This window comes from Desmodus rotundus, chromosome 10, assembly GCF_022682495.2.
Source record: "Desmodus rotundus isolate HL8 chromosome 10, HLdesRot8A.1, whole genome shotgun sequence".
NCBI lineage: Eukaryota > Metazoa > Chordata > Mammalia > Chiroptera > Phyllostomidae > Desmodus > Desmodus rotundus.
In genome coordinates, this window is record NC_071396.1 from 45,933,614 (window position 1) to 45,956,987 (window position 23,374).

The window sequence follows — 23,374 nt, forward strand, 5'->3', positions numbered from 1 at the left end:
AGTTTTCTACAGACAGGACTTCCACGGCTACAAGTAAAACTCGTCTTTTCTCAAGGGCCTGATCTCCAAAATATATAAAGAACTCACACGACTCCACTCCAGGAAGACAAACAACCCAATTAAAAAATGGGCAAAGGGCTTGAACAGACACTTCTCCAAGGAGGACATACAGAGGGCCCAGAGACATATGAAAAGATGCTCAGCATCACTAGCCATCAGACAGATGCAAATTAAAACCACAATGAGGTACCATCTCACACCAGTCAGAGTGGCCAACATAAACAAATCAACAAACAAATGTTGGAGAGGATGTGGAGAAAAGGGGACCCTAGTGCACTGTTGGTGGAAATGCAGACTGGTGAGGCCACTGTGGAAAACAGTATGGAATTTCCTCAGAAAACTAAAAATGGAACTGCCCTTTGACCCTGCAATTCCGCTGCTGGGATTATACCCCAAGAACCCTGAAACACCAATCCAAAAGAACCCGTGCACCCCAATGTTCATAGCAGCACAATTTACAATAGCCAAGTACTGGAAGCAACCTAAGTGCCCATCAGCAAACGAGTGGATCCAAAACCTATGGCATATTTACACAATGGAATTCTACGCAGCAGAGAGAAAGAAGGAGTGTATACCCTTTGCAACAGCATGGATGGAACTGGAGAGCATTATGCTAAGTGAAACAAGCCAGGTGGTGGGGGACAAATACCATATGATCTCATCTTTAACTGGATCATAATCAATGAAAGAAAAAAGCAAACAAAATATAACCATAGACATTGACGTTAAGAACAATCTAACAACAGCCAGGGGGGAGTGGGGAGGGGACAGTGGGGAGAAGGGATTACAGGAACTACTATAAAGGACACATGGACAAAATGAAGAGGGAGGGTGGAGGTGGGGGAGGGAGGTGGGTTCAGCTGGGGTGGGGTGGAGGGATGGGGAGAAAAGGCACACAACTGTAACTGAATAACAATAAAAATTAGAAACAAAACATGTCAAATAAACTGTATACAAACAGAGTAGTGGATTTATAGTTGATTTTAATATCCTCAATATTTTCAATATTCTTATCAGTTTATAGATGATTTTAACATCATCAATATTTTCAACATTCTTAATAATGAACATGTGTTTATGTTCAGGAATTTTTTTCTAAGAAGTTGTCACTAGAAACTTACAAAAGATACTTTCTTATTACAGTGTACCCTAATAAAAGTGTGCGAACCATAACTGTACAACTGAATAAATTCCCCAAGTAGATACCTAAAACAAAACAAAACAAAACAAAACAACAAAACAAAAAAACACAAACTGGTCTTTGCTCCTTTTTTGTACCATTCTTGCCAGGTTTTGCTATCAAGTTTATTCTGCCTCATAGGGACACCCACTTTTTCTGCATTCTGGAAGAGTTCATGTGAGATTAAAATGTTAGTTAGTCTTTGAAATTTGTTAGTAACCACTGACATGTAGATCTGACGGCAGCTTATTTTTTAAGATTTTTCTTTTTCTTTTTAAAGGGTGGACTGGAGGGGGAAAGAGAGGGAGAAAGAGAGGGAAACATCAATGTGTGGTGCAGGACGGCCTTGCACCCCATTCTGGACTCGAGGGTCTCTCAGCCAGTCTGTTATACGGGTCGGGGTGAAAACACAGCCCGTGGTTCCAGCTCTCAGAGGAGATTCTGGCCCTCCACCCAGCACAGGTCCATGGCGGGCAGTGCTCCCCGCCCCGCCCCAGAGGGGCCAGGGCGTGTTTGCCTCTCTTCCACCCTGACACTAGACCCAGCGCCTGCTGGGGTCTCAGCTGTAGGCAGACGGGGTTTCCTACCACGCTGACATGTCCTGTGCTTAGCTCTGCCCCCGAATCTCTGAGCTTTGGTCACCAGCATTGGGCAAATGCCCTCAAAGTGAAAAGTAGCTTCTGAGCCCTGATTTTCAAATTTCACTGAGTTTTTGGCCTCTTAGGAAATCTTCACTTTCTTGCCTCTGACTAACGCGACTAAAAGATTATTTAAACATTTTATCCATCATCTTACATTGTTTTAAGTGGCAGCGTCAGCTAAGGTGTCTAGCCAGACAGCCAGGAACAAACGCCTGCACAGACAGTTCTGAAGGTTTCACCTTATTATTATTGCTGCTCCTCCTGGAGCAGCGGGTGCAATTATTTAGTGCTGATGAAAAAATAACTTGGTCCAATAAGCCCAAGGCTTCCTAACCCGATTCATTCCGGCAAGCGCTCACTGAAGATATTCTACTTCCCAGTACTACCGGCCACCTTAGAATTACAAGACACACACCCTAGTCCCCACATGGGTGAATGACAGCCAAGAATGACAGCTAACACAGTGTCGCTCAGAAGGTGTGCCCTTGCTGTGCCAAGCTTTTCCTGCATGCATTTAATCCACACAGCCGCCATGTAAGACGGAGAGAATTCTTATTACCACCGACTTAGGGGTGAGAAAATCAAGACACAGGAGATTAAGTAACTCGCCGAAAGTGCTATGGCTAGTAAGGTACATCATCCTCGGAATGTCTGGCTGTGTAAGTTTGGAAAACCACCCAGAAAACTGGAGAACATGATAGTAGACGATGCGCCATTACATTAGGAGTAAGAGTAGGTCCCCAGGTGACGGCGGCCAGAAAGGTAGAGGAGCCACCGTGTAGGGAGAATAGACTTGGGGCATCTTTGCTCTGTGCAGTGACTTTCCTTGCCCTTCATGTAGTGTGCCACGTGAGGTGGTCATTGCATCGTAACTTACGACGCCTGTCCCATGCTGCACGGGACCTTGCAGCTCCACTCGTCCTCCCAGGCTGGAGCGCACAGCGCCCCGCCCCGTGCAGACCTGTTAACCCCGCCCTCTCGCTGTTACTGAGGTGTTTCTCTAGCAAGTCTCCTTGGCACCACACAAGTCGTTTACCTGCACAGCAGCCAAGCTGGGAATCCAGGGGGCGTCCCTATAGACAAGGGGCGAGCCACTAGGCACCGCCTGGAGCGCCAACACGTACAGAAGTGAGTGATGGTTGCCTGGTCCTGCCTCCGCCAATGACATTTGGGGGAAAATACGTGTGGGAGGGACAATGAATCACAAAACGGTCTTTACAAAATGCCCAATAAAAAAAATAATAATGAGAACCCAGTAACTACCAATTACAGAGGCAACAGAAATAATAAGGCAGAAAATATACAAAGCAAACAATTAGGATTATTTTATTAAAACAACCCTTGCTACTCAGCAGGCATTAATTCTCCCCGCGCGAGGGCAGGAGCTGTTTATCATCCAATTCCGCGCCCAGGGGAAACGACCCAGAGGGAGTTATAAGCTCCCCCAGCTCCAGCACTCTCCGGGGCCCAGATTAAAAGTTAGCTGTGCTCCCACGCGGGCTGACACGTCGTCTCTCATTAAATTCCAAATCAGCCCAGAGAACACACCATGTTTATTATTTTTCTATCTTTCTAACACTATGTGACTGATTCTCGAGGAGCCAAGAGATTCTTTGGAATAAATACACTGATTAAAAAAATTAGTTTAAAAGTGTTGCTTTTTCCTTTCACCCAGAAGATATAAATCAGAACTATCTCAGTCTACTGAGTATTGTAAATGTATATTTAGGTTTAACAAAATATCAGTGGGAAATATCTTTGCAAAGTAATTACTTTAAAATATACGTGAAATGTCTTTTAAATGCTTAAAGCGATGGATCTATTTTAAAGACAACTTACATAAGAAGGCACAAATATTAATTACCAAGCTGGAAGCGCACTTGCAAACTTATAGCCTGGAGTGGATGCTCACAGATCCAGGCATAAATACCAGAAAATCAGTTTAATGGAAGGAAGATTTAACTGCCTCAACCAAGGACCCGCCCAGGGCCGCCAGCTTGGCCAGAGATTCTCAAGGGGGCGGGTGAGTGTGTAGGGGTCACCTCAGCCTTTGCAGTAAATTCCTCTCTGCTTCCTGCTCCTCCCCCCTCCCCCCTGTCCCGCCTCTCCCCTACTACACTATATGTGAGTACAAAACAAGGCTAAAAACTGAAATGACCTCCAGGGCACGTAGGAGAGGGAGAGCCTGGGGGCGCCTATAGCTCGCTCAGTCAGGAGGCAGAAGCTCGGGTGTGTCTTTCTGGCCCAGCACCCTCACCTCCTGTCCCAGCACCCTCACCTCCTGTCTCAGCACCCTCACCTCCAGGCCCAGCACCCTCACCACCCATCCCAGAACCAGCAGCTTCAGCATCTGGCCTTCCACCGCCCTGCAGGTTTCCTTTGACCCTCCATACTGCTCCCCCGCCCACCAGCTCCCACCCAGCACGGCCATAGAAGCGCCTGCCCTTCTCAAGCTTTTCAAGGGCTGACCATTTAGAAATGGCCTTGCAGGTCTGCCTTAGAGCCAGATCTGCACAGGATAAGGGTCCTCCGGGACGCCACAACAGTGAGACATGGGTACACCTTCTCACAAAGGACTCTGAACACTGTCAGAGCGAGAGTCAGTGTTCGGGCACTGGACACTCTGAAGAGCCGACCAGCCAGGTCACTAATCCCGCCAAAGCCGTGTTTCTGCACCTGCAAAATGGAAGGCCGCCTGAGCTGGCCGTGCTGGACTGCTGGGGGCACAGAGACAAAGAAACTCCGCAAAGCACAAGGTGGGGCTTTAATGATGACGGTTGTTACCACAGGCCCCTCCTGCACGGCCCCCTCACCCCAACAGAAACACAAAGTAACTAGCCATATTTTAAACAAAAGTCAAAGCAGACAATTTAACTAGAAGACTCAGCCGGAATGTGTGGGACTAGGAAACGGTGGCTGAGTAGCTAGGGTGTGTCAGACACCGTGCCACTCTTGAAAGAAGGAAAACCTCCCCACGGGTAGAAGGGAAAGAAACCAACCCCAGAGAGCCCTGCGGTCCAGGGACGCGGCCTCGGGTCCTCACATCCCAGCCCTGCTGCTCACTATAGCCCTGGGGCCCAAACCTGTCACCTCCTCCACCTGTGGCCGTGAGGGTGACCCTGCAGGGATCGGTCAGACCTGGAGCTGGGTCGTCGGGTTGAATCTATGAACGGCAGCGCCAGAAGCAAGGCAGACCTCCCGAGGAGACAAGACCGCTGGCCCCCAGAGCATTGGGGCAGGCAGCTGGTGGCAGGGGAGCAGCCATGGAGACTGGCTGCGGGACTGGCCATGGAAAGCAGGGACTGGGGGGAGGGGGTGTTGGGGTGCCGGGGTGCTAGGCACATCCAGTGTGCTCTCAGATCGTCTGAGTGGGGCTGGCTGGGGGGGGGGGGCAGCATGTTCCCCACTGTGTTCCCAGTGCCTCTGATCCAGGACACCGGTGTCCTCATGGGCCCTGCCATTAGCAGTGGATGAGCCCCAAGCCCGCAGACGTCAAACAGCATTTGCGTCTCTGAGATGCCTTCATCTACCCCCTCTCCCAGGACTCTCCAAACCGGAATCTGAAATTTGGACAGATGGGTCAGCTCTGGACAGCTCGTCCCCCAGCAGTCTCACAGGAGAGGAACAATTGTGTAATTATTTCCTGCACAGACAGACGAGGCTGAGCTTATCAAACCACCACCACCGGCAGCACCCACCACAAGAAGCTGCTTCTCAGCCTTCTCACCCTGGAAGGACGTGCAGTTTCCTAAGGCAGACACGGGAATGTCCGCACTCCTTGCCGTTCCAACAGCTTTCCTTTATTCCTTCCGAGCACACCTCACCACAAACTACCTCGTTCATTAGGCATTCTGCAGAAGGCTGGGGGGGGGGGGGGTTGGGAGCGTTGCGAGGTTAGCGTCTGCCATGTGCTGTGAGAATCAAACCACACTGAGAGGTTCCGCGAGTTCCCTGCAGACGCCGACAGCGGGGTCAGAATGGGGTTCATGGTCTGGGTTTCGGTTCCGGGGAGTCCGTAGCTCTCGGGTCACGCTGCAGGTCCGTCTGTCTGGGGAGCACCTGTGCTCGGGGCCGATCTGATGCCACACCTGACACACGGCAATGAGCGGATCTCCTGGCTCTATTTTAAACTGTCATCATTTTAATCCATGAAATATGTCAAGTGATAATTAAACCTCGCCACCGACAGGTACTGTGAAGATGATAAACTTTCACCATTCCCCCCGCACACATTTTCAGTGTGCTGAGTCCCCAGGGCAAGGGATCATCCCACTGACAGGTGAGAACAGTTGTCTGGATAATAATTTATTGTTAAAGGAACCAAGAAGCAAGACTAAGCACTCTGTGCTTTACCGTTGGGTGTTAATTTGAAAACTTCTGCCGTAGACTCAGAGTGGGAGAGGAGGCCCGATGGCGGGGAGAGTAGGGGCCAGGGGCGGGGCACACACCTGACCACCCGTACCCTCAGCCCTGCCACAATTCGCTGTGTGACCTGGGACAAGTCCCTCACCCCCTCTGAGCATCCCTGTCCTCATCTGGCAGAGACCAATGGTAACACTTCCACTCCACCTAACTCAAAGGCCTTCTCGAACTTGTATTAAATGAGATGACCCACGAGAAAGTTGAGAGCAAAAGCAGCCCGGGAACGCTATCCAAGTAGGAGATGTTATTATTTTAAATTCTGTAGAAAGGGGAGACGTGAGAGGCTAGCACAGACCTACTGTCTTTAAAAAAAGAAAGAAAGAAAGAAAAGAAAGAAAAAAAAAAAAGAAAAAACAACTCAACTTGTTTTATTTTCAGCTGAAGTTTCTAAGCATGGGATTAGATCTGACCCTATCAAATAAAGGGCTGCTCTCAGCCACAAGTTCGCAGTGACCCTGGCAAATGATACAAATACAAACACAGTGGCCCAGCAGCTGGATGGGAGGGCTGCCTCCAGCAAAAGGAGAGAGCAACCAAAATCAGTAAAGCAGACGGGTTGACATGTATTTTTACTCCCACAACTGATTTTCCAGACCTGTCATTTTTCCTCTCCGAGGCCCATCTCTTCGGGACGCGGGGGCCCTGTTTCCCTCCGGCAGCGGCAGACCCACTAGTCCCACGGCCCTGACCCAGTGGGCACTTCAGCCACAGGGTGACATCTCCATCAGAACTACACAAACACCGCTGACTTTCCATCGCGGGTGTGTTTCCTGAGCGACCTCAGTCAAGTCCATTTTAATTCTTTGATCAATTTCCTACACCATTCAAAGCCTCCCTCCTCTTTTCCTATTTACAAAATCAGACTGTAATGCCGATGTCAGAGGGCGTTTATGAGGATTAAATAAGACACTGGATGTGAATATATCTCCATTAAGAACAGTCCCAATTAAAGGAGTTTATATGAAAGCAGCGAGTAAGAGCCTTCACCCCTAAATGGCTGCGTGGACAAACAGGAAACTGCTTACTAAAAAGCGGCTCCAAACCAGCCCTCTGGTTATGGAAGGCCCAGGGCCCCCCGCCCCCAACCCATGTCCCTGCCTGGCACACTCTGCTCATTTGGGAGCAGCAGCGCAGTGGGCCCCACCACCCCTTCACGAGAAGAAATGGGATCTCTTATGAAAAGTGTAAAATAAAGCTTCCGAGGAGCCCATGGACATAAGCACTAAAGAGTTGTCACCGGGAAGAATTTGCATAATTGCTTTTGGTCCTTATCCCTTCTGGCTGAAGAGCTAAAGAAAGGCCACGTGCCAGGGTCCAAACAGACAACGACACCTCCCAGAGTTCAGGCCAGTGGTGCACCTCACCACGGCGCCATATCTGCCCCAGTGGAGAGGGTGAGAGAGCAGGCAGCCCGACCCAGTTGCTGGAGGCAGCTGTGATTAGAAAACAAGACAAAAGTGCCCTGGGTTTGTCACCCGGGATCTGGGCTCCAATTCCCCCTCCCTCATAAGCCCCTGTGGTCTTGGGTCATCTCTTAGCTTTAGGATGCCCTCCCCCCCACCTCCCCGAAATGCTGGTGAATGCTTGGTAACTTAGTTTGCCTTTGAGACAAAACCCTTGAGGGTGGAGGACGTGACGGCCACCCAGATATGAAATAAGTAAATGGCATAGTGGACTTTTTTAAAAAACTCCTGCACTCACAGTTGTCAACGGGGGACCCACCTTTCTCCCACTCTCAGCTTCTGACCTCCTGCGAGCAGGGGTGGCCCCCAACTTTTACCAAGCCCAGAGGCACGTGGCAGCCCCCTACCCCCAGCCTCATCCCTGGTTCAGAGGGAGCACGTGACCGGAGCCCAGGCACCCCGAGTGCATCCTGGCAGTTTTGTGGGAAATAGCAGCCCGTAGCCTCTCTCTCTCGGGGACGTGGAACTGGGGCAAGGTGTGAAAGGAGGACACACACCAGGTCTCTGTGTCCTGCATCCAGTGTCCCTTCCGCTCTCTGCCTGACTGTCCGGTTACATAAACCGATAAGCTCCTATTTGTTTGATCTAATTGGGTTCAGTTTTGCTATTATTTGTAACAAAATGTGCTATTATTAGTTGAAAGGAGACTCTCTGCCGACAGAACCACCCTCTGGAGAAGGGACCCCGAGGCTTCACCTCCTCCAGAACATTCAGAGATGCTGTCCCAGGCCCCACGTTGGTCCACACTGAGCAAACGCTCTCCCACTCGGTTGCCGGCCACCCGTGCAGACCCTGGCCATGGTGCGGGCTCACCCGGGTGACCTCTCCGTCTGCAGGACACTTGCCCTCAGCTGACACGTTCATTGACACCCGTGCTCTGGAAGGGCAGGGGCTATGTGTCCCCATCACTGCACACCAAGCAACCTCCAGTCCCCCCGAGGAAACTTCCACCAGCACCCAATAAACCTTCAAGAAACCCTAAGAATGGTACTTATCCTTCCACAGGAGCTACATCTCCTTTAGAAGCAGTCACGTCAGTCGAGGTTCCCAGACACGGCTTTATGAGCACTGCAGAGGGTGACAGGGTGGCTGAGGGGCCAAGACGGCCCACAGCAGCAGCCCCAGGGGTGGGGCAGCTGGGCGACGCCCGACTTAGGCACCTGGCTTAGTCGGTACCATGAGCGCCCCACCATGCCGGCCACATGCTGACCCCACCCAGGCCCCGCTGGTTGGCCGCCCCCTGGTCCCCGGAGGCTGTGGACATCCCACGGAGCCAGGGGCTGGTCAGAGCCTTCTCCTTTCTGTGTTGTGTTCCCTGGGCACCTGGAGAGCACAAGGCAAACTTACCTTACCTCGTGCAAATTTCCACACTTTGCAAAATGTTTTCTATGCGCAGACCCTAAAGCATTTCTTGAAACCCAGAGGTGGCCGTGGCCAAGAAGAAGCATAACTGGAATGGGAGAGAGCAGAGAGCCATGGGCTGGGGCGTGATGCTCAGGATCTTGTGACCAGGGTTGCCTGATCTGCAAGGACCTCCAGGGACATTGTGGCTCAGGCACAGAGCGCAGCAAGTGCCACAGAGGACGCACTGTGAAGCACTCGGCACGGGGGACAGACAGGCCCAGGGCTGGGCAGCAGGGCGCTCGCTGCCCGTGAGAACGAGCACAGACAGGCCTCCCTGGCTGAGACACAACACACACCCCGTAGTAGGCTGTTTCCAGTGCTGGCTCTGCTCCTGCCGAAGCTGGGATTTGTTAAGAGACAACACAATCTGAAAACAAGAAGGCTTAAAAGAAAGAGTTTTTAAAGGATGAACTAATTCTGACAAGAAAAGAATCGGCATGTAAGGGTCTGCTGGATTCTGTGCCTCGTTTCCTAAGAAAGGTTGCTGAGCAGTGATGAGACAGTAGAGACAGCAACAAATGATTTTGCGTCACAGATAATTAATTTTCACATCACAGAGGCCTGCCGAAGGCACAGTAATATCTCCGGGGCAAGTGGCTTACCACCATTGCAAGGGCTTCGGGGTTTATCTGGAGCAGATCATCTCGAGGGTTCCTGAAAAGCAGAGAAACGCCTCCTGACGTGGGGGCCAGGCAAGGGGTGAAGAGGACAAATGTCCACCTTTAGTGCTGGGACCTCAGAGAAGGGAAGTAAGCCTCCTAGCCGGGATGAGTCGTCCCTCCCTCTCCAAGCTGGACAGGCAGGCTCGGTGTTCAGGGCAGCGCTGTCTGGTGAAGGGCTTGCCCTGGGACCCTGACAAACCTGCAGTGGCTGATGCCCTTGGGTTATGACCTCTTAGGGAGCGTGACTCTTGCCCCACAAAGCCTAGGCAGGGGCCTATGCCCACATTTAGCAGTGACGCTGAGGAGGCTCCACTACAACTCGGCGGGCTGCACAGGGTTCGTGACCCTGCCCAGGCCGACCAGGCCCCACAGCCGGCCCATCACAACTGCAGGGACAGTGCTCATTGGCACAAACACTTTTTGAGTATTTTTTCAGGAGGGACCCACGAGCTGTTGGAAGGAGCACAGTGGCTCTCTGAGGATGGTCATTAAGGACAGGGAGCCTTCCATGGGCGCAGGTGGGGAGAGTGAGCACGGCAGACAGGTAGGACAGGGGTTCTCTGAAGCTGTGGGGTCCACTGCCAAACCACCTGGCAGTCCTCACACCTGTGACGTTACCTTCTGAGAGGTGGAGATGTGCTGAGAGCCAGGCCAGCCCCGCAGTGTGTCGGGCAACCAGCTCTTTTCTCGGAGCTCACTGAGTGCGGCACAGCAGCCCCTTCCAGGCCCAAGCATGTCGAATTACCTTGGGGAATCTTGGGGAAGAGAAACTTGGGGTCACCACAGCCCATTAATCCTCCGGCCAACACTGGGCCTGGTCCGTAGGGAGAGCTCTTGCCTGCACTCCCTGAGCTTTATTGTGACACAGTGATTGACAGGGGCTATGCAGGGTCACCCACTGTGATGCTCATGGGCAGTTTCGGGCCCCAGTGTCCAGAAAGCCCCTGACCTGGGAGAGAGGCTATGTGTGTGTGTCCTTGAGCTCTCAAAGACATGATCAAGAAGAGAGTTATTTGGTTCTCCTGATTAGGGGATGAGAGAGTTCGAGCAGAAAGCTAAAGAAAGACTCTGATAGAGGGGAGGAATGCGAATGGGCTCTTTCAGGAAATTCTTCTTCGAGCAAGCCCTCTGGCCACTCCATGCACAGTCACCTGCAGTCCTGCCTGGAGACAGAGGATTAGGCTCGGTCACCTGAGACATTCCTCATTCTCCGTCTAAGGCCATGCCTAAGGTGCAGGAGAAGAAGAGCCATCATGGTGAAGAGTCACTGGCATTGACGCCACCTCCCACAGCACCGAGGGCTGTCCCCACCTAACCCCTCCCCACAACATCTCCATGAGGCTGTGAGGGGCACAAACTGCATTCTGCCAGCGTCCTTCCTCTGAGAGCCAAAGCTGTCCCCATTTCCCAGCATCTGTGTGAGGGTGATTTTGCAAATCTCATGGGGAGAACATGTGATCTCACCTGGCCAATCACATTCCATCCCCTCCCTCCCACGGTGATTGGCTTAGAGCTTGAGTCATGATACAAGCCCAGCAAATCATAATCCTCACTGGGACTTTTCTGGTGTCATTCTGGGGAAAGCGGGTTCACCCTGTGGGCTGGTGGGCAGTCAGGACCCTGAGCTGCAGCTGCCAGTAGCCATCGGGCAAGGCTGTGTGAAAGAGGGCAACCAGCCAAGGGAAAGAAGGAGAGGGAGGGCTGACAGCCCATGTATCAGCTGTTCCTGAAGCCAGATCTGCCTTGGGATTCCGCAGTTTCATAAGCCTTTCAGGCTTCAGCCAGGGCAAGTTGGGTTTCTGTAACCCAGAGTTGGGACTAATGGTCTGGACCATTTCTATCCCCATTCTTTTTAGATACGATTGAGTAACAAGCCTCAAGCTATACTATGAGTAGGTAAGTGGAGTGGTGGGATTCTACTGTGCTTGCCCATTGGTCATGATCAAAACTAGTTCATTATCTTCGACAGAACAACCAGCCAGCTGTGCCATCCACTTCCCATTCAACCTGGAGCAACTAGGCGCAATCTAGTTTTCTAGCATCTGAAAAAGAACAGCACTGCCCAGAAAGAGCCCGTTTCTCTGGGCTTAGAATGGAAGGAGACAGATCTCACTCCCAACGTTCTGGAGCCCAGCTCCTGCAGGAGAGGGAAAGCAAGTTCCACCACATGTGCATGGGGGCTGGATGGGGGAACCACCACCTCTTTGCAGATGGCAGTCTGGATTTGAAAAGGACCCACTGCCCCAGACTCTGTCAAATCTGGACCACTTGCTTTTAACTCTCCTACACCTGCAGCCATTTGAAAAGAAACAAGGAGGTTATCTGTGCTTCACGGAAGAGAGTCAGAGACTTCACATTATACCAAGAAAGATTATGCAGATGACAGAGAGAACCAGAAAACAGCTGCTACACAAAGTCACCATTAGTGGTACACAGAACGCAATATTTGGGAGCTGGAGTTCTCCCAGATGCAGAGCGCCATAAGGGGGCTATTAGAGGCAGCTGCCAATTAGGGACTAATTCTAAGAGTTTCAGAAAGTGAGGCTCTAGCCCCACACTCAGGACTAGCAAGTCATGTTAATTTAGGAGATGGGCATGGCTAAGGAGCCGGAGCCACCCCGGCCCCGGGTGTGACTGTCACTCCCCTCTCTCTTTCATCATGAAGACAGCAGCATCCTTCTCAGGTCTCCCTCACTGCCCAGCTGGAAGCCAGGCCAGGCTGGTCAGGACTGGAACACATGAGTGAGCCATCATGGGTAATGCAACGTGACACTGGTGCCCACCCCAAAACTCACAGCCTCCAGTCGCGGCGCAATCCCAGGCATCTGGAAGCGCTCATGGATCATCCCACGCTACTAAGACATGACTGACAAGGGCTGGATTGCCCCAGCCACTCGCTCAGCTCACTCAAGTGTTCTCTCATGGCTGTAATTCAACATGATGGGATCGGTTAGCGAAAAGTACTAGTCTGAGCAGATGAGTTCTGGCAGTCATAATCAACACCAGCCTCCGAGGGGACTCGGAGTGTCTTGGAGAGGTGAGGTTGGCACCTTTTGCTGAAGCTTCAGAAAAAGCTGAATTAAATTGCAGGTGTCTGGAGGGAGGTGTAAAACACCTGCACAGAAAAGCAGATGAAGCAGCGGCCAGTCTCCTTCCCCTTCAGGGCCCGAGGCCAGGCCAGGACTGCCCTGAAGGGGCAAGGGCCTCATCCAGTGGGGAGCACCTTGTCGGTCTTTCAGTCCCACCGCAATCTCTGATACTATGCCTCCCTCTGGTTCCCCTGAGAGTCCTCACCACAGGGCTGACCTGGAAACACAGCTCCCCTAGGAAGTTTTCTTATAAGAGTCCCTCTTAGCCATTGGGGCTTGGGCATGGACATGCATGTGCAGAAGACCTTGGTGTGATGATCCAAGGTCGAGTCATTTGAGCCACCACCCCCATTAGAGAGGACCGGTGCATCACCGAGAGCCCTTGTTCCTACCAAAGTTAGAGGGATAGGAAGGAAGCTGTCTCATTGTAAGGTGCCAGCTGCTCTGCTCCCACCATGGGCTGCTGAGGGTCACAGGAGGTAAAGAATGTGAAAGGTCCCTGAAAACTTCAGACCAACTGAATGGTGATCATCATTATTACTACCCTACCACCGTGTCCTGGCCGTGCCCTTGGAAGTCACTGGTGCCAGGGCATGTCCTCATCCTGAGCCCTAAGGAAGTGCCCCGTCTTCCCGAGCTCTTGAGAGTGGGGCTTGCAAAGGGACTTGCATGCCAGTCCCAACATGATCAGAAACAACAAAACCGAGATACCACGGGAAGCTGAGTTTGGAAAATGCTGCATATTACACCCCACATTGAGAGTCATACTTAGCATCTTAAAGACCTGAGAGGTACGCCCTGGCCAGGTGGCTCAGTTGGTTGGAGCATCATCTCATACTCCAAAAAGTTGCAGGTTCAATCCCCAGTCAGGGCACATACAGGAGGCAACCAATTGATGTTTCTCTCACATATCAATGTTTCTCTCTCTGTCCCCCCACCCCCTCTCTCTCTCTCACACACACACTCTCACACACTCTCACACACACACATCAATAAACATATTCTTGGGTGATGATCGAAAAAAAATTAAAAAAAAAAAAAGACCCGAGAGGTTCTGCAGTAAAAATGTCAACGACAATGACAAAACGAGCTCAACACTGAGTCCGGCATTTGCCTAGTGTATTAGTTTCCTAGGCTGCTGTAACAAAGTTCCACGGACTGGTGGCTTAAAACAAGAGAAGATAATTTCTCACAATTCTGGACACTAGAAGTCAGAAATCAAGGTGTTGGCAGAGCCATTCTCCCTTGGAAGGCTCCCTTCCTGCCTCCTGGCTTCTGGTGGTTTCCAGAAATGCCTGGTAGTCCTTGGGGCGGACACTCACTGCTCCAGCCTCTGCCTCCGTCATTACATGGCACTCTCTCTATGTGTCTGTGCCCAAGTTTCTCCTCTGCGAAGGGCACCACTCATCGGACTAGGGTCCACACTAACCTGGCATGACCTCATCTTAACTTGTCACACATCCGCCGATATCCTATTCCCAAATAAGGTCACATCCACAGGCTCTGGGCTAGGGCTTCAACATGGGGGAACACAGTTCAACCCATTCACCAAGCTTATCTGAACATGGAACACTTTCTTCAATGCATCAGTTGGGAACACCCCATGGCTATCCCCAGAACACTCCTTAAAAAGTGCTTATCTAGAACCAAAGCACTCGCTCGTGTATCACTAGGGCAAGATTAGCATTAAAACACAATAGGCACAACAATATGTAGCTTGCATTTCATTCAAGAAGCAATTATTGAGCAGCTACATGCCCTGGGCCAGGACTGTGAGGAATGTGGGGGTGAGTGACGGACGGGAGGGTGTCCACTATCAGGAAATGAATGACCCAATAGGAGCTCTTACCTCTCAGATCAGGTAGGGAAAGCTAAACACTTCAAGAAACAGAGTTGGAAGGGATGAGGGAGAGATGGCACCTGATAAAGAAAAGGGACAAAGAGGATGCAGGCTGTAGGGACAATGTGAGTTAGGCCAAAGGGGAGAAAGCTGGGCTACAGTCTGGGGGCCACAACATGGGACCTGAGGCTGGGAGGGCCACAGGGGGAACAAGGCAGAGAGCAGCTCTGAGGCACGCAGGACTTTCATCGCGCCGTAAAAATCCCCAGCCCCACTCGGACTCAGCCCGGACTCATTTCCTCTACTCACATTAGCCCCTCTGACTTCACAGACTTAGTGAGAAGTTTCTAAGCCATTCATGCAGTGTGAAGCTGTGACTGTTCATCCAGCTGGAGCACTGAGCCCTGGATGAGCTGATACTCCCGAGTCAGGTGTAGGATCAAAACAAAAACATGGCATATCTCAGGTTTTGTGGTCCAGGGGCTTCCTCTCCAGAATCCCCTGGGCCTGGTAAACCGAGCAGAAACATTCAGAGTGTTCCTTATTCGCTCCTCTGAACTTTCAGTTCCAGGTCAAGTCAAAGCTAAAACACCGACCTTAAATACTGGTGGGTAGACAACACTGTCTTGTGTTTGGAGGGATAATGATTTATTAAAACATCCACAGTGCCTCTATCATTTGTATATCTATACACAGTTCTGGAAAAGATTAACAGTCCCACTGCCCCAGCCAGTGAATTCTCAGACACAGAAATGCTTGCAACCAACCTGCAAGTCTCGCTCTTCTTGCCTGCCTGCCAGGTTGTAAGCATCGACATTAAGGTCCTGGGCTATTTCAGGATCTCTCAGACACCCAACTCTGACAGAAACAAGCAAGAAAGACATCAGCTCACAAAAGAAGAAAAAAGTTCATGCGCTGTCAAGACAAATTTGCCAGTGCAAACCCAAAGCAGATGCTGGTCAGCGGGTTGTGGGAGCTGCTACTTCGAGAGGGGAGGAGGTTCTGGGTGAGTAGAGCACAGCCTGACCAAGCCTTTGCTCATCCCAGGCAGCCTCGGTATCCGAGACCCTTCTGCGTCTTTGAGAAAAAGACATACGGTTCTCTCAAACTCCAGCCTTACTATGTAGAAACATTTCTAACACAAGGACGATATGGTCCAAAAACAGTGTGATTCCATGATGCAAATCAATCCCAAACATTCACACTTGGGAACACTGACACAAATATAATAGAATTCAAAACCAAAGTTCATGCCACCTTCTCTCCTTGTAGCTCTTTCTCTCCAGTGCATTTGGTCATCACACCCATGGTGAACACAGCTTTCCGTATGAAACGTGCCTTCCCCATCCCACCCCCCTTCAGCCAATTTAATTTAGCTTTGATTCCCAAACAATGCAGTCTACCCTGTGGATGCAATTCAGAGGACACGGAGTCCCAAAGCAGAGACAACAGCAAATGAGAACAAAAGCCCGAAGTTCGTCCTGGAGCTATAGCGCTGACACTCTTTGAAGCCAAGAGGCCAGCACCATGGACAGCAGCAAGCGCCCAGGCCCATTAGTCCACCAATAATAGACAGTACTAGAAGTTTAGGGCTCCAAGCTCTGGTGACACGCTTGGATAACACGGCCGTTCTATTTCTTGCACTGTGGTGCACCAACTAAGAGCTAAAAGGAGGCAAGAATCTGTTAGGTTTAGGAGTCAATATGGAATTTTCTCACTTTTAAATACCGCCACTCTTTCGGAAGACCTCCCCACAGAGAAAGATGTGGTTGAAACAGAAACTAAAGGCCAGTTTCCGGACCAAGACCTCACTTTGTTGTCTGACTTCGTCTTCCCACCCCCGTAATTAAGGGACAACTGGCGATGATCCCATAAATCATACAAAAGACATCCTCGTATTACATACAGGCTGGGTACTGCCGCAGGTCAGTAAGGAAAACTTCAATTTCCTCTACAAGACTCCAGAAATTACCACCCATATACTTACCTCAGAGACCAGAAAACAAATGTGTGAGAGGAACTCTGGCAGGGAAAACAGAACATCACGGAATTGTTTTCAAAGGGAAAATTAATTGGTTATTTCTATTTCAGCTTAGCTAAAGCTGTAAAAGTATAATCAGGAATATTTTTCACAGTGGCATCTTTTCCAAGATATTGAAATACCTCAAACCATAAACCATTTTTTATAGTTGATGCTGTTTTGCTGGTGAAAGTAAATAATTATATCAACCTTCACTCAAAAAAAAAAAAAAAAAGGCTTCTTGCAAGGGACTGTAAACACGGTTGTGAACAAGCCAGTTCTCCAGACCCCGCCTCTGACACCTGAAGGGAGAAGACACAGTCCTCGCAAGCAAACCCGGCCTTCGGTGCTTACAGTCCCTACAAGCCAAGGGCCACATAGTCAGCACCCGGAAAAAGCCACGCAAAATTTCAAAGAACAGGCTTCCCACTGCCTGAACTTCATCTTAGCTTCCACAAATGGCTTCCAAGATGTTAGCACTGAGCATGAAGTAGGTATGAATGCATTTTTCCTACCTTCTCTTCTTGTGGCTTCAAAGCTTCTGGATTCCTGCAAGAAAAGAAAGGCTTTGTGTTTTTGAAGAATAATTCATGTGTACAGTTACTTGCAAACATCTCACCTTTTATTAGCCATTTATTCACAGAAAATGAAAGATGTCTAGTAAACTCTCAACACACATCTGTAAATGTAAACATGTTGCTTTGGGGACTTGGGGGGAATATTGTTAATCGTGCAGTCTTCAATGAGCAGCGCCAACTCGCGTGGTCTTCCTTACGTAGAATCTTGGCTGGTTCCACGTGGAAGACCTTGCTCGGCCCTGTGCCCAGCCCTCCACCTAGACTGCAGGTGCTTGAAGGGCCTGGGGAAACATAAGTAGACAAGGGCCAGCGTTACCCGACCCGCAGCAGGTTCCAACTGGTGGTGCCACAACCAACACTGACCGCTATTGCTCCTGTATAGGCCACTGGCATAATCTGGTGATTGACTTTGCTCAACTCAGTAGTTTCCAAAGGGTAGGATCTAATGGACAATATGGATAGCCAGCCCAAGCCACTGACTAAATTAAGCCCTTAGTTTTTCTTAATCCAATCTCACCTTCCTGCCATGGGCAGGGCAATAAGCAAAATGTTTTAGGAGTTACATGGGTCAAACACACAGAGTTTCTGCCTTGAAGATATTCACAGTTGAACAAGAGGCTACAGGATGAACACAAATTACTGAAAAGTAGAGGGGTGATTTTTCCTTATAAATACCAGTATATTCCCACTCAGCTGGGAAAGGGTTTTTTAAGGACCTCTGAAAATAACACTGAAGAATGGGCAGACCTTCAGACAGGAATAAGGAAGAAAGGGTGCACCAGGAAGAGAGAATGGCCTAAGGAAACATGGGGGAGGGGAAGAGTACAGGGTATGCCTAGGAAGCAGGAAAAGTGAGACTAGAAGAAGGAAAAGGGATAAAAACATAGACTGCAGTTTCCTAATGAATAAAAAATATCTACGCTTCATCATAAATGACCAATTTAGGAAAAAAGCCTAGTATTAAGAGGAAGCTGAAAATCCACGCTAGCAATGGGAGAAAAGAAGAGCAACACCAAATGCAGGCTACCTCTTCACCATCACAACCAAAAGACCATTCAGTGCTCGCACTTTCTAAACAAATGGCATTATCTTTCATACCGTAGCCTTCTTGTCTAGCCCTCTCTTGGGGTCAGCATGGGGAAGCAATATTAGAGAGGAAACTGAGGGGGCACGGAAAAGTTTGTCCTCCCCAACTCCCACTCTCTGCCTACCAGCCCTGCAGTGCGTCAAAAGCCCAAGTGCAGGCCAATGGCGGATACACACTCGAGGCCAGTGGCCCATCCGCACAGCCCAGTGAACAAATGTGCCTCCAGAAGGCTGGACCCTGAAGGGGCGCTCACCACTTGGGGTCCAGAAAGGGAACGTGGGCAGGGCTGAGCGCATGAGAGACAGGAAAGCCACGCAGCACGCCATGCGTGAGCAAGCCCAGCTCCTCCCTGCTGCTCCCTGCTGCACAAAACGACTCGCACTTGTGGAGCAGGGAGAATTAATAATCAAGCCATATGGCTCTATAAAAAACTTTATGGAAGTTTTATTGCAGCTCCATAAAATTCACAAATTAACTTAGAGAAAGCTCATTGTGGTACAACGTTGTGTCTTCTTATCTAGCAACATGGTATTCTGAGTAATTGGTTCAAATCTACGTTTATTTCTTTCAAGAATATTTTATCATTTTCCTGTAATTTGAATATTTTTACATGAGAGTGGCCTATAATTTTTAGGTGCTATTTTTCTCAGTTTTAGGAATTAAAATGATACCAGTTTCCTCCTAAAATGAATTTAGAAGCTTTCCTTATATTATGCTCTGAAATAGTTTAAATAAAAGTGGGATTATCTGATCTTTAAAAGTTTCTTCAACTTCATTTCCCAGTTATTTATTAAAAGGGGAGGAAGTAGCGGATCAGAGAGGTTAAAACTTGTCCAAGTTCTCACATTTCGGCTAGTGGCCAGCTAATATTTAAATTTCAAAGTCTGATTCCAAAGCTAACGCACACAACAACATCCCACCTTGACTTAATTTCAGAAAGATAGTGTGAAAATTAAATGAGATAGATTTCTGCTTTAGGCTATAAAAGAATGGCTTGTATTAAGCCAACCCTTCTGTTAAGAAAAACTATGACAGTTGTTTAAGAGGTTTCTTAAATCTTCAACAAACAAATAAAGAAAGGCTTTTTGGAGGCATATAAAAGCAACAAAAGCAGCCAAAAACTTGAGCCAATATTTGGAGAGAAGAAAAGTCCACTGAAGTGAGCCCCATATTTACTGTCAGATTTTTCCTTGGGGGCATTTGCAGGTAGAAGTCAAACAGAAAGTGGTAAGTGATGAGTTAGAGCTGAAAAAGTCTGAGATGGGGGCATGTGGCATGGTGCTTCCAAAGCGGCTGCAAGTTGAGGGTCTAAAACGGACCAGAAAAAAATGACCAGAAAGAAGGGGGCCCAACAGTCTGCAAACAGCTTCCTCTTGAGTTGCGTGGTTGTGCCTGGGCTGCACATAGAGAGCAAGAGCTTAAGAAAAAAGCACCACCTCCCCCCCCAAAATTAGCTTCAAAAAGCTAAAAAATCGGAAGCGTGGATTTTGACAATATCATGATGCTAGGGGCACAAAAACCAGGCTTTCTAGAACAGAGGGGCCTGGCAAACGTAGCTGACTTCCTGTGAAGATCGTAACCTCTCAAAGGACTTCTACTCCTGAGCAGATCAAACAAAGTAAATCTTCTCTGGGAGACAATAAGTTGTCCACAGACTTTACAGTCTTTCACACAGAATGCCCAGCGTCCAATCCAAAATTAATAGACATTGCAGGAAATAGGATCAAATGACTAACATCCGATAAAACAGACATCAGCTAGAGACCAACAAGTTATCCAGATTTTAAAATTATCAGACACAATAATTATCAGACCCGAATAAGTATCACTAATATGTTCAGGAAAATGGAAGAAAACATGCTAAATTTCACCCTAAAACTAGAATGTACTAAAATAAGAATCAAACGGAAATTCTAGAACTGAAAATTAAATAACGGAAAGAATTCAACAGATAAATTTAACAGCAGATTAAACATAACTATAGAGCGAAGTAGTAAAATGGAAGCTGGGTCAGTAGAACATAACCGAACTAAAGATCCGAAAGGCAGAAATAAATCATGAAAACACAGAAGACCACGAGAGACATCATGGTGAAAAGCTCTAACAGGCATGTAATTGAAGTTTCAGAGCGAAAGGAGAGGGAAAATTAGGTAGAATCAATATCTGACAAGCTATTTGTTGAAATTTTTCCTAAATTGATGAAAGGCATCAAAACGGAGATTTAGGAAGCCCTACAAGACCAAAGCAAGAAAAAATACAAAGAAAACCATCAACAGGTACTCACAGAGAAACAGGTGAGTACTCAGAGAGAGAAATAAAACCTACGAACAGCCTGAGCACGGGCAGTGGAGGCGAAAGGGTGTGCTCCCTGCGAAGGAGCACCAGTAAGTCTGACGGCTGACCGTCAGGGGAAAACAATGCATCCAGAAAACAATAGAAGGACATCTTTCAAATTCTGGAAAAAAGAAAAAAAACCTTAGAAGTCTATACTCAGTGAAAATATGGATATTCATACAGTAAAATAAAGACACATATAGGCAAAAACTGCGAGAATACTTTGCCAGCAGATTAATAATAAGAGCAATAAAAGAGAGCACTTTGAACAAAAGGAAAATTTTCAGATGAATGCATAGCTCTGCAAGAAGGAACAAAAGACATCAGGAAGGGTTAACAGTGGAGAAGTCTAGTTTTGGCTGCTTAACGCAACGACAATACGCCTTCTAAAGTAACAGTGTATGGAGAACTGAAATAGAGGCCAAGGTGATCACAGAAGGTCTGGAGGTCAAACAGACTGAAATATGAAAATGTCCTATCACTGCTCCCCCCCCCAAAAAAGGATGGAATTAGTGCTACGAGGGCAAAGGACTGAGAGAACAAAAACACTGACTCATCAAAAAGAAAATTCAAGAAAAGGTAGAAAAGAAAGGACTAAAGAACAGAGGAAATAATTTGTTAAATTTAAGCCCATTACATAAAAGTGGACTAAGTAACCCAACTAAAATACAAAGATGGACATATTAGATGAAACAAAATTCAATTATATGCTACCTACAGGAGACGCTGTGTAAACGAAGGACACAAGAAGACTGGATGCGAAGAGATACACGAGATAACCATATAAATGCCAACTGAGAGACTGTTGGTGTAGACAAAGTAGGCTCTAAAACAAAAATTATTATTAGCGACAGAGAATGGTTCACAAAGATAAAAAGGACATTTTAACAGGAATACATAGCAATTTGAAATGTGATACATATCATAGACTAAACACATGTCAAGTCAAAACTAAAAGGACTAAAAGAAGAAACCCACATTGACAGACCCACAGTCAGCACTTGGGGAACTTAGGAAACCTCTGTAATTAAGTCATAGACTAAGCAGAGGAAACAACAGTAAGGACGTGGAGGATTCGGACCACACGAACTCACTCAGCTGAGGAGCCTACGCCAGGCACTGTGCCCGGCGCCTGCATGAGGCGCAATCATTTCAAGCATCCATTCAACATCCAATGAAACTGCCCATGTGCTGAGTCATCGGGATGTTTCCACAAGTTTCAAATTATTAAAATCCTATGGAGGACACACGTAGTCTTCTGATGTAGTGACATTAAATTAGAAATCCACGACAAAAGACTACAGGAAAAATTTCCGAATATCTGAAGACATGAGAAGATATTTTGAACTGAATGGTGACTGAACGACAGCATTTAAGAAACTGTGGGTGGTGGCGATAGCAGCACTTGGGGGAAATCAGAGCCTTAAATGCATGTTGGGAAGAACAAGGGCTGGAAACCAGTGACCTCAACATCTATCTCTAGAAGGTAGGAAAAGGACAATTTAAACCCACAACAAGTAGAAGGAAAAAAATATGATGGGAGCAGAAATCAATGAATATAAGAGAAGAAATTATGTCATAAAGTTTTAAAGCCAAAAGTTGGATCTTTGAAAAAAGTAATAAACTTGATAGATTCCTAAGGCAGCCAATCGAGGCAAAAAAGAGAAAACATATAATATATAGAATTCAAACTCGAGCAAGAAGCCGCACACACCCAGTTTCTGAGTTCACGACAAAGGTGTCCATGCAGGACACTGGGACAGGGGTGGCCTTCTCCGCAGACGGTGCTGGGTCTGTTGGCTGTCTGTCCAGGAAACATAAACCTCAATGGCCTACCTTACAACGTACACAAAACTCACGTCCAGAGGGACTGCAGATCTACAAGTAAAAGGTAAAACAATCCTGCTTCTAGAAGATACCACAGAATATCGTCACGACCCGTCAGTAGGTGAAAATTTCTTAAATGGGATGTGAAAGGCAGCACCATAAAGGAAAAGAATGACATATTGGACTTGACGAAAATGAAGATTTCTGCTCGTTAAAAGACACAATTAAGATAGTGAAAAGTCGAGCCATGAAGGGAACATACTTGTAATATATACAAAGCAGTCATTCGGAATGGAGACAATACTTTGGCAAATAAATAAGGCAATTACGAAAAATAAAAGACTCGAATGGAAACTTCACAAGTTCAAAGCACCATGCAGTACTGACATACGCCACAAGGAAAGATAACCTCTGAAGACCTGACGTCGTCCAGTGTCCCCAAGGATGTGCGCAGCTGCGAGGCTCCCCTCACTGGCCCGAGCCGGGACAAGAGCCGCTTCCTCATTACTGCTCTCAATTCCCGTCGTGGCTCCTTCTTAACTTTTTAAACCTTCCCTATCTGTGTAACCAATTCCTCCTCTTAAATTCCAGCAAAATCAACAGCGTGGTTTCTGTCTTCCGGCCTGACAACCCCCCCGGCACACATCCAGCACGAGGACCTTCACGTGAGCGCCAGAGCACGCGTGTGAGAATGCTGGCCGCAGCAGTGACGTGTAAGGGCCCAGAACAGGGAACAGCGCAGATGTCCCCCAACTGCAGAATGGATG

General features: G+C 48.3%; 1 protein-coding gene across 1 annotated transcript in view; it reads right to left on the reverse strand.

Annotated features, from left to right (window-relative positions):
• Positions 1-23,374, reverse strand: part of FSTL4 (follistatin like 4) — a 331,311-nt gene that overhangs the window by 279,827 nt on the left and 28,110 nt on the right. Inside the window, exon 3 of the mRNA XM_053912698.1 lies at positions 17,297-17,330. Within this exon, the coding sequence (XP_053768673.1) occupies positions 17,297-17,330 (34 nt within the window). The remainder of the gene's footprint in view (positions 1-17,296; positions 17,331-23,374) is intronic.